Source organism: Caloenas nicobarica, chromosome 27, assembly GCF_036013445.1.
Source record: "Caloenas nicobarica isolate bCalNic1 chromosome 27, bCalNic1.hap1, whole genome shotgun sequence".
Classification (NCBI taxonomy): Eukaryota; Metazoa; Chordata; class Aves; order Columbiformes; family Columbidae; genus Caloenas; species Caloenas nicobarica.
The window spans coordinates 1,437,240-1,448,011 of NC_088271.1; the positions used below are offsets into that span (position 1 = coordinate 1,437,240).

The window sequence follows — 10,772 nt, forward strand, 5'->3', positions numbered from 1 at the left end:
GGAGAGCGAAAGAATACTCTTGCTTTCCTGGCACCTCCTTTCCCAGCTCCCATTTTGTGTTGTTTCCTATCAGCAAACAAGGTTTCTGGCTTAAAAAAGAAAAAAAAAAAAGACATTTCTGAATCCCTCAGCCTCATTCTCTGTTCCACGGGGACTGCTGTGCCCGGAGATACTTCCCATCGCTGCTTCCTCTTGCTCAGTTGCCAAAAAGCGTCACACACAGAGGTGTGAGTGTCTTCAAGGGAGTTCTAGCACTTTTTTTACAGACATTTAAAGAAGCCAGCAGACAATACTTTTTCAACTCAAGAGACAAAATGAATCCACTTAGTTCTAGCCAACAGCTGGTAAAATTTAAAAAATGAATAATCTGTTCAGTTAGCGAGTCTGGCAGCTTTAGAACAGGAGCCATACCTCAGCACACGCCATCGCTTCGTTAAACTGACGCGTGATCTCTGTGGATCCTCTGATCGCTGCTCAGACAGAAATCAGCTAAAACCAGCCCAAATACAAACGGAACTGCCAAATGATTTTATTGTAGCCCTTGCATGGCTGAGCTGCCCTCCAGCGGGATGGACTGTGTGTCATCCCCAAAACACAGGATGGAGAGAATCCTGAACCCCGGAGAACGTGCTCACTTGACAAGATCCTTCACGTACTTCCAGCCTTCCACGCTGTATTCACAGGCCCTGGTGGGAGCTACAGACAGGGCAGACATGACTGTCTGCACTCCTGCAAGGAAACAGAGGAGAGTCAGCCCAAGAACAGCACCATTCAAGCCAAACTTCCTAATGTTATTCTAGCATTGCAGATCTCTTTAACCGTGGAGAGAAAAATCCAGCTTCATCTCAGCTTTCAAATACACTGAGGCCTGAATGATCCTTGGTTCAAGTACAGGTTTATTGTCTCAGCAGCATTTGTGACACAGAGAAATTCCAACTTTGGTACCAGTATAAGGGACAGACAATTAGAAGACTGAAACAAAGAACCGAGCAAAGTTCCATTTTATTTCTGGCCTTGCCACAGACTCTGGGGGTGACGTCGGACATGTCACAATATTTGTGGACCGTGTTTCCCCAGGATGACATGAAGACTTTTTGCTGTGCCATAAAAACTACAGAATCGTAGAACGCTTTTGGTTGGAAAAGACCTTTAAGATCATCGAGTCCAACCATTAACCCGACACTATCAAGTCTACCTCTAACCCATGTCCCTAAGAACTTCATCCCCGTGTTTTATTCAACCCCTCTGGGGGGCTGTTCCAATGCCCGACAATCTTTTCAGTGAATAATTTTTTCCTAATATCCAACCTAAGCCTCCCCTGGTGCAACTTGAGGCCATTTCCTCTCATCCTATAAATTAACTTACTATTTACAACATGCTTTGGCCTCCAAGCTGGATCTCTAAAATTCTAATAATAATGGGAATACTCATCCCTTCTGAAAAGTCAGAGGCTGCGTTCAGACATACTGACAGCATAGTAGGTAAAAGAAACACCAACTCCTCTGGTTAGAAAAGGCAGACAGGTTTATGAGTGCACACCCTCCTCCTTATTTCACAGCTGGAACAACAGAAAATTAAGTCCAAAGTCATTCGGGGTGCTACAGGTAAAACCTGGAGCAGGATGCACTTCCCTAGTCCCAGTCCCAATGCTCCTCCCACCGGACCGCACCATCTATCACCTTCCTCTCCATCACCCAATCCAGGAGGACAGTATTGAAACAAGACTGGTATAAGCTACATCACTCTTGGCCCTTTGTTCGTTTCACAGTTTGTTGGAAGTTATTTTACCTTTGTTCCAGGAATCAGAGGGGGAAAAGTCCAATTTTGGAGTGGGTGGGAGCTGGAAAGAGAGAAGGAGAGAGAAAAAAGATCAGCACTTGAGGGGTTTCACATATAACAGGACTCGCATCACCTTGGAGAAGCCTCTTGACCTCATCTCAAAGATACTTGAGTGCCTACTCTCCGTAAGTCTCAAAAGGGATCAGACTTAAAGTCTGGACTTTGCTCTTTGCCCCAGTATAAAGTGGGTGCAGAAGGTGGTAACTTATCATTTGGGTGCTCCTGAAAACTCATCTCCATGGCTGCCTCCTCACAGTTACCTGTTAGTTTAGAATACGCTCTAATATGAAAACTGCTTTTCAAACTTTCAGCAAAGGCTCCTCTGGTTCTGAGGATTTTAAACACTAAGAATTACTCAAAGGGCCTCTTCAGATGAACTGTAAACAGCTTGAGAAATTAGGAGGAGGATCTTTTCATTAATTTTTTAAAAGCATGTAGGATCCTTCAAAAGAAGCTTAGGAATACCACTACCTAGTGAAGTATCTTGCAGAGCACGTTTGCAATCCCCTAGTTACCCCTTCTCCTTTGAAACAACATCTGTGAGCGATGTCTCTCCCCTAAATTTAAAATTTTATCCTCCTTCCATTTCGATCCTCCTCAAAATATTTTCAATGTGAAATCCAGCTTCAACAGCAAAGCCCCTGCCAGCATTGCTGGAACCGGAACATCGCCCCAGTGTTTTCTCCTCCTCGTTCAAAGAACGTGCTTGTTTTGTTGGCTGTTGCCACCTGCGCAGTCCTCACCTCCCAGCCTATGTAATTCGTCCACTCCTGGACGGCGGGCGGCAGCGCTGCTCGAGCTTTCTGGAGAGCTTCAGCACCCTGGGCGCCGCTGCCCAGCAGCCCCTGCTCGTACACCACGAACACGGCGGCTCCAGCCACGCCGCCCTTGACGACAAACCTGAAAGAATCAAACGGCGCAACAGTTCAGTTCACAACACGATGATCAACGCACCTTGGGAGCTGTGACCATCAAAGGGGGAGTGCTGAGAAAGAAATCTGAGGGTCACAAATATGCTGCTGTAATGTCTTATTGCAGACAAAAAGCGGCAGAAAAAATACGTAGCTACCTTCCTTTTTCTTCCTAGGCAAACTATCCCCCGTCAACCCCTTGAAACCGTCCCCATTCACATTTTATCAGTGACAGTTTTCAAGAAAAAACGAGAAAGTGTCAAACAGCTCAGACTACGCACCAGTTTTTAAAGTCTGAGAATCACTGGCATGTACCTTTGATAAAAGGAACTAAGTGATTTCGCAGTGGGTTTAACATCCATGTTAATGATGCGGTTCTTGCTGTCTTGCTAATAAGTAATGTGATTAATCTGACAGACACCAAGACCTTGTTAAGCTCATTACAGCCCAGTTAACACCTGGCCAGGCCTGTTCCTGCATTGCCCAGGCTCCTAAAGTTCCCCATAGGCTGCACGGGCTGCAAACACCAGTCTGGATGGGCAACCTGCAAAACGGGAGACAGGAGGAGAATATTTGACCTGTAGTTACTTTTTCATTATAGAGAAGAGATCTGAGGAAACTGTCTTTTTCAAATTCACAGAGCAGAGAGTTGTTTCCCCTTTAAAAAAAACCTATTGTACACCTAGGGGAAAAAAACCAACCAACAAACCACACATACACTTGCCCGACAGCACTAATGCAGTTGCAGAACATATGGCAGGTACCGCCGTCGAGAGAGGCAAGACAAAAAATCCACGCTTTCACAATTATTTTGGGGAAAAGGGATTTTTCTGTTAATGACGTCCTGCTCCCCCAGGAGCCCCTTCCCCCCAGCGCTGCGGGGGCTGCAGGTCCAGCTCTGCAGGGGCTCCCTCGGCCGGGATTCCCCGCCGGCAGCTGTGTTCCCGCCGCCCTGACGAGGCCGCCGGTTCCCGCCGCCGTGAGGAGACACACGGACATGGCGGCCGAGGGAGGTCAAGGGCGCCGCGCCGCAAGGCCGGGCGCCACGGAAACAGGCCCGGCAGAGCCGGCGGCCGCCCTGTGCGCGGCGGGCCGGGCCGGGCGGTGCATGCGGGGCCCGGGGGGGGGTGCCGGGCCGGGCTCTCCGGGCAGCGCGGCCGCGGGGACTCACTTGACGGCGGGGAAGAGCCGGGCGGCCATGGCTGCCGCGGGGGCCTCCGGGAGCCGGTCACGTGGCCGGGGAAGCGCGGCGGCTCCGCCTATCCCCGCCGGCCCCCGGCGGTTGCCATGGCAGCCGGGCCGGCGCTCGGCGGGGGGGCGTGGCCGCCGCGCGCCCTGCGCGCTTCGCGGGTCCGCGCGGCGCCGGTTCCCGCCCGTTGCGCTCGCGTCCCCGGCGCCGGTTTCGCGCTGCCCCGGCGGCCCGGGCCCGGCTGCTGCTCGGCCGGGCCCGCCGGGCCCAGGCTCCGTCCCGCCGGCTGCGGCCGCCGCTCTGCGGCCGCCCCGCACGGTGAGAAGTGCCGGTTCTGCTGAGGTGCGGCTTCTTTCTGTGCTTAATGGCGCCAGCTGTGAGCGTGATCACTCATTAATTAAACGTTCCGTAAGATCCGACGCGAGGTTTTTTTTTTCCTGTAGACTAGAGAGGACTCGTGTTGCACAGAGGTTGAGTTCAGAGCTCTGGGAGTTGCCAGGGAAAGATCCTCTCTTTTCCTCATTTCCTTTTCTCATTTTCTTTCCTCTCCTTTCTTTTCCTTTCCTCTCTTTTCCCTTTTCTCCTTTCCTTTTCTCCTTTCCTTTCCTCTCCTTTCCCTTTCCTTTTCCCTTTTCTCCTTTCCTTTTCTCCCTTTTCTCACTTCCTCCCCTTTCCTTTTCCCCTTTCCTTTCCTTCTCTTTATCGCTTAAGTTTATTTTTTTAATAGAGCTCCTAACCTTTTAGACTCTGTACACACATAAAATTTGGCCCCGACAAGGGGGTGCCTGTCGTGTCCAGCAACCATCGCAGTTCCCAGGGCGAGCGCGTTTCTCTCTTTTTTCTTAATCCTAAGAAAATCCAGACAGGTTCAAAACAGAACATACCTGTTGTTTTACTCACCTTTAAGCAAATATTGGATGGTCCGATCTGGGTCCCCTGTTTGTAACCAGGAAGTAGAAATAGATACAACGAGCAGAAACAGAAGACGTGTCGCGTTGTCAAATCACATTACGTTTTTAACTTAAACCCCTTGAGTTCCAAAACTACCTGCAAACTTCTCAACTTAAGGAATATCCGCTGTATTATCTCTGAACCTTCCAGGCACCGAAGTTCACGCGTGTTCCCATTTTTCTCTGGAGTCGTCAGCTTGAAAACTCCACTTTGTCCTTCACAACCTGGGGGGTATGAAGGCGATTGGGACGGCGCTTTGTGCCGCGGGGATCGTCGCCGCGCTCCTGGCTTTCTTCTGGAAAGACCCTTTCGACCCAGGTAGGCTCAGCAGGGGGGTCATTCCAAACCGCAACATCGGGCGCATTAGAGAAGAGGTTGAATTTCCAAGCTCTGACGGGTGCTCTTGTTCCTGCCCATAGTCTCAGCAGGCGGGGTGGCCCCAGGAATAAAGAGGAGCTTGAAACGAAGAGGAAGACAAAATGGTGTAACAGCATTCACAAGGGAAAGAAAATTACATGTACTTTGCCACTGCCTTCCTCTTTTTTCTTTTGATTACAAACTCCTCGGGGTCCAGAACCACCTTTATAGCTGCGCAGTGCAGGCACGAGGGGGCCGGGGTGTCTCCAAACCGACAGCAAATGATAAGTTGCATGCGGGAGGCAGGAGCCCCAGAGCCAGGTTTATGTCGTGCAGCTTTTTATAAGGTGAAAACCAACTTCGTCCTTGAAAGATACTGGTCTGGGAAGCCAGGCAGAGGGCGTGTGGCACGGCTGGCTTGGGTGTAACGTCCACAAAAAGAAATTTAAAATTTTATTTAATTTTTTTCAAAAAATTTTTTAGAATTATTTTCGGCCTAGCAAGAATTGGAAGGTATTTTTAATCTCATGGCTTCTCAAGGTCAATCCTACCTCTTTTAGTTTTAGAGAAGCATCGAGACTTCTCAGCACTCACACCTTTCTGCTTTAGAGCTCGGCCAGTCGTTGAGGGCAGCACTTCTGCTGCTTCCTTCCCTTATTTCTGTACCTTTTGTTCTCGTTCCCATAAACAAGAGCGCTTGTCGGGTGCCCGCGTTCTCCTGACTGGAGCCAGCGCTGGGATTGGGGAGCAGATGGCGTATCATTATTCCCGATTTGGTGCTGAGATCGTTTTGACTGCGAGGAGGGAAGCCGTGCTGCAGAAGGTAAGAACAACTTTGTATATATATTTCCAGGGTAGATTGAAACTGCATCCTTCTAAGAGTTACCTCTATTTAACTGTCCAGTTAAACAAAGTCTGGATGCACAACCAGCTCCCCATGGGCTGAATAGCTGTAGATTTAAAATTAAGGTGTCTCTGCCCAGAATTGACTTTCACTGACTGTAGTGCTGGGAAAAACCAGTGCCTTACAGTGCTCTTATTTCCAGTCTTTCCCCCCACACTCCGTACTGTTTAATCTTTGGATGTGTGTTCATTTTCAAGGTGGCGAAGAAATGCCAGACGCTTGGAGCAAAGAAAATATTTTATATCCCTGCAGATATGTCTTCCCCTTCAGAGCCCGAAAGGGTGGTTCGGTTTGCTGTGCAAAACCTGGGTAAGCGGAAAAAAAAAATGACATACTAAGGAGAGAGAACAAACTTTGCATTATTTGATGTCTTAATTACTTCATTATGCTCTTGGTTTTCCTGATGCGGGTGTGCAAGTGTGTGCTGTGGCCTGGATGACCCGCCAGTCCGGCAGCCATCAATTCAGACCTTTCTTTTAAACCTTCTGCTGTTTCTGCTGATGCTTTTGCACATAATTTTGCTGTTACAAATAACTTCGGAAACAGTGTACCACCAGAAGTCTGCATACCCTAAACCATCACTTTGGAGAGCTGCCGTCAAAGAACAGCTTTCCTTCCAGGCTGAGCCTTGAGGAGCAGGCAAAGCTGCTCCCAGATGGACATATTTAATATATCTTCACGGTAAAGCACTTCCCAGCCTTCTGAGGGGTGGCTGCTTGGTCCAGCCCCCCTGCTGCATTTCGGAGTCCCTTGGTTAGGGGACGGCCTCGCTTCAGCTGCTTTTTCTCCTGTCTACAGGGGGACTGGATTACCTGGTGCTCAACCACATCGGTGGGACTCGTTTCCAGATGTGGGATGGAGATGTGGAATACACTCGCCGGCTCATGCAGGTGAAATGGCTTATAAACAGCTCGTTGGCTCCCGTAAAGAAATCCGTATGTTAAAGCCCAGGAATAACCTTTGTTCTGACTCTCCTCCATCGCTTTTTCTGGAATCGGAAAGGCTGATGGGTGCAACGTTTGTCCCCATCCCCACAGATATTATTCTTTTCACTCGATGTTTGAAAAAGCAAACCCAAGCCATGCTCCTTTCCATTTCTGACCACTTTACTGGCTTTCTGGCTCATGCTGACCTTCCTTCTGAACCCTTTTGCTTCTTCCATTTCTACTTTTGTCATTCCAGGTGAATTTCTTCAGTTACGTGGCGCTCGCAACGGCAGCTCTTCACACCCTGGAGAAGAGCAACGGCTCCCTGGTGGTTGTTTCCTCCCTCACAGGTCAGTGTCTTTAATTGGCCTTGTGGAAACGATGGTTCCCAGCACGTCGTGGTTCTCCGTGTCCTTCAGCACGTTCTCAAGCTGTGCGTTTTGGAGCAGCCAGCAGGACGGTGCCTGCCTGGCCTTCTTGTTTTCTGGAAGACCTTCTGTGTTGCACCATTTTGCATTCCCTTGGAACTTTGCTCTTCCCTCACCAAATGCCCACTGCATGTGTTTGCATGTGATGGGAGAAGGGAATTCTGCAGGTGGATCATCGCATTGGGCTTTTTAGCCCAGCGTGTGACCTGGTTACTGTGTCAGAAAAAATTTCCTCCCCTTATCCACATATGTGGTGGCTCTTGTGCTGGGATGTGCTCACACAAAGTGGTGTAATTTTCTAAGTGTCTGTGTGTGACTAGAAAGAGGAAAATGCACCCAAACAGAACACGGGTTGATGCGGGATGGCAAAGCCTCTGTCTCTGCCCAGATTTCCTCTCCTTACAGCCACTTTTTCCTGGTGGTTTTCGTTCTCTCTTTTTCCTCTCCAGGACGAATACCCACTCCCTTCACCACTTCTTATTCTGCCACCAAGTTCGCACTGGACGGATTCTTCGGCTCGCTGCGCCATGAGCTCACCATGCAGAAGAGAAAAGTCTCAGTCACCCTGTGCATCCTCGGCCTGATCGACACTGACACGGCGTTAGAGAACACCAGGTGTGTATTTGGAGGGTACAGGAGTCTGGGAGGGAGCGTGTCTGCAGCAACGCCTCTTTTTGAGAGCGTGCAAAAAAAGAAACGCACGGCAACTGCATTTCAGATGGTGTGCGCATCTGTTTGGATGTGCAGGCGTGCACAGCCCTGTAGGACTCAGTCTGCGCACTTCAAACCACACCAAGGACTGACCGGCTTTGCATGATCCCGTTTCCTTCCAGGGGCAAAGTGTACCTGACGGCTTCTCCCGCTCCCGAAGCCGCGCTCGCCATCGTCCGAGGGGGAGCCGTGCGGGTGCAGGAGCTTTTCTACCCGTGGTGGCTGCAGCACGTGTGCCGGCTCTGGGTTTTGTTCCCGAGTAACCGGGACCAGGTTTTACAGAGCTACTACAACTACAGCGGTCCGTAAGGGACGCTCAGTCTCCCCTCCCATCCTGCATCCCTTCTCATCGCATTCCCCCCGTCCCACTGAGCATCCCGTTCAGCCGCCGCTGTCGAGCTGGAGCGGGTGACAAAGGAACCTTCTCTCTTTTCGTGAGACTCTTCTTGGTCTGTGTCTCCTCCCGCTCCAGCCGCAGAGCTGGTATTTCCACCCGTCATTCAGATCTCCCCGCTGTTCCCATCTCAGCGCCCACATCTCCTCACCTGCTTTTGCCTCCCCCGGCTCCTCCGCGCCAGCTCTAACCTCTGTCTCTACAGGACATCCTGGAATGTCAGAACATTCCCGGGACTCCACTGCTTCGTTGTGTGGATTCTGCGAACCTTCTTGCTTCCTATAAATAGAATTTTAATCTCTATTTTAATTAAACTATTTTGTAATGTGTTGGTGTTGCATGTTGAAGTTTCCTTTGTCTTCAAGCGTAAGCTTCACCTAAAAGCAGCTGCAACTAATGCAAGAAGTAAAATCCCAGTTACTCAGCAAGTAAAACTTTTATTAAATAAATTTAAGATTTTTTTTGACCAGAGTGAGGAGTTTGACATTGACGAAACTTGTATCGTACCTGTAACATTGTACAGTCACATCAGTAATTGCGATGGAAGAAACTGCTTGTTTTAAACCAGCTTGACCTAGAATTTCCTAAGTCGTCTTTTTTTTTTTTCCCATTTTGCATTTGTTGGTCTTTTTTTTTTTTTTTCCAAAATTAGATTAAGTTTAAACTTCATGAAATTACTTGTAGCAGAAATAAAGTACATTGTACAAATCACATACATAATAGATGTTAAGTATAAAAATGGTATTTACAATACGTAAACATGGACTATAGAAACACACAGACTCGCGCAGCTTCACCCATCGCTCATCGACTCAGCATCGGATGCAGAGGGTGGTTGAGATGTGAAGGTACTTAAAGAAACTGCCGCAAACATCCGAACAAAGGGCAGCTGGGGGGGGAGCTGGCTGAGGTTCTCTGAATTCCCCCCTCTTGCTTCACTAGCAATTGCATCAACCTTTTTTTTCCCACCGACCCTCTGACCCTATTTAAGCACAGACACACACACGCACACACAAGGGAATGTTCTCGGTACATTACCAAACTCTGGAATATTGAAACTAATGACGCAGAAGGGTTGTGGGGCTGGTTTGTTTTTTATGTGGTTTTGTTTCTTTCTTTCCTTATTTTAGTAGAAACCTAAAGAGACTGTTTCAAGTTGTTAAAGGGATGTGCCTTGTCAGTACGACACCCCCCACCCCCAGGGATCTTTGTTAAATCAAGCTCTGAACTATGTTCTGTGTTTCAGTGTATGTGTATATATCTCTATCTATATATGCTGCAGAATTTATAATCTGTGCCTTGGAGGGGGTGGTGGGGAAAAAAACCAGAATGGCAACCGTCTCTCATCGTGCTGTCCTTGTGTCTGCTCGGGAAACCTTTGCAGAAGGTGGAAGGGCTGAGTCCCCTTGCTAAATTCGGATGGAGAAAACGTCCCATTCGTCTGGGAATCAGAGCTGCCCACTCACCAGCGTTAGGTCCCTGCTGACGCGGGGAGGCAGCGTGTGCAGCTTCTGTCCCTCTGCTCGCGCTCATCTTCTCTTGCCTTGATCGAGAAAATGCTCCGTTACCATGGAGAGCTACGAAACACGGACCTGCGCGCGTGCAGGGAGGCAGGACAGTTCCTGGAGGTAAAGGGACTGGTCTCCTGTGCCTTCAGCCTGATGGAGGAGCACTCAGGATGGGCTTTGGCACGGAATTCCAGGAGCTTTGTCTGCAGAAGCCCTTGGGACTGAGCTCTTGAGATCCTTAACCAGGCTGGTGCTCCAGTCGGTGGACGAGTGAATTGAGCCGAGCAGCCGGCTGGGCCCTAATCCTGGAGGTATGTCGTTATCTTTCTTGCTTCTTGCTGATGTTGAGCAGAGAGATGCTCTCTGTCCATCCAAGCATCCTCTCAAAACGCTCAGGCCTATTTGCAGTGCTTGCTGAGAAGACACTGTCGTAAAGGCAAACCCTTAACTTCCAGTCCCTCTTGCAAGGAGTCAGTCTCTGAATGGAAATTTTGGTCCTGTGAGCCACTTTAAAAAAAAATAGAGACTGTGTATATATATATATATATTTATATTTATCTGTGAAAGGGCCAGGAGGGAGGGAGGGACAGAGCTACGTTTCCATACATCACTGCGGTAACCCAGAGACACACCAGTGGGTTTTCTTGGTCCATG

The 10,772-nt window shown here is 49.2% G+C and overlaps 2 protein-coding genes across 3 annotated transcripts; one reads left to right on the forward strand and one right to left on the reverse strand.

The window, feature by feature from the left end:
• Positions 1–507: 507 nt before the first annotated feature.
• MICOS13 (mitochondrial contact site and cristae organizing system subunit 13) lies at positions 508–4,000 on the reverse strand. Of its 2 annotated transcripts, none has more exons than XM_065652848.1 (4): positions 3,922–4,000; positions 2,583–2,739; positions 1,789–1,840; positions 508–729 (listed from the first exon to the last, which is right to left on the reverse strand). In XM_065652848.1, the coding sequence occupies exons 1-4, from the start codon at positions 3,948–3,950 to the stop codon at positions 632–634; spliced, it is 336 nt and encodes a 111-aa protein (XP_065508920.1). In that variant the 5' UTR covers positions 3,951–4,000; the 3' UTR covers positions 508–631. The 2 variants fall into 2 exon arrangements, with proteins under 2 accessions (XP_065508920.1, XP_065508919.1); XM_065652847.1 differs by lacking the exon at positions 3,922–4,000 and adding an exon at positions 3,469–3,798.
• Positions 4,001–4,257: 257 nt separating this feature from the next.
• On the forward strand, positions 4,258–8,525 carry HSD11B1L (hydroxysteroid 11-beta dehydrogenase 1 like). Its single transcript, XM_065652679.1, has 8 exons — positions 4,258–4,281; positions 5,041–5,208; positions 5,940–6,070; positions 6,349–6,460; positions 6,950–7,041; positions 7,334–7,427; positions 7,955–8,120; positions 8,339–8,525. Exons 2-8 carry the CDS (start codon positions 5,124–5,126, stop codon positions 8,523–8,525), a joined length of 867 nt encoding a protein of 288 aa, XP_065508751.1. The 5' UTR covers positions 4,258–4,281; positions 5,041–5,123.
• The last annotated feature ends 2,247 nt before the right edge of the window (positions 8,526–10,772 follow it).

What these genes read in the sequence shown, in the direction of transcription:
- MICOS13 (XM_065652847.1), bottom strand. Translation starts at nt 3,749, where the DNA reads ATGTCCGTGTGTCTCCTCACGGCGGCGGGAACCGGCGGCCTCGTCAGG. An exon ending in ATTAGTGCTGTCGGGCAAGT is followed by an intron (nt 2,740 to 3,468) that starts GTATGTGTGGTT and finishes TGATTCTTTCAG; the next exon opens with GTTTGTCGTCAAGGGCGGCG. An exon ending in CGAATTACATAGGCTGGGAG is followed by an intron (nt 1,841 to 2,582) that starts GTGAGGACTGCG and finishes CTCTCTTTCCAG; the next exon opens with CTCCCACCCACTCCAAAATT.
- HSD11B1L (XM_065652679.1), top strand. Translation starts at nt 5,124, where the DNA reads ATGAAGGCGATTGGGACGGCGCTTTGTGCCGCGGGGATCGTCGCCGCG. An exon ending in ACACTCGCCGGCTCATGCAG is followed by an intron (nt 7,042 to 7,333) that starts GTGAAATGGCTT and finishes TTGTCATTCCAG; the next exon opens with GTGAATTTCTTCAGTTACGT. An exon ending in ACGGCGTTAGAGAACACCAG is followed by an intron (nt 8,121 to 8,338) that starts GTGTGTATTTGG and finishes GTTTCCTTCCAG; the next exon opens with GGGCAAAGTGTACCTGACGG.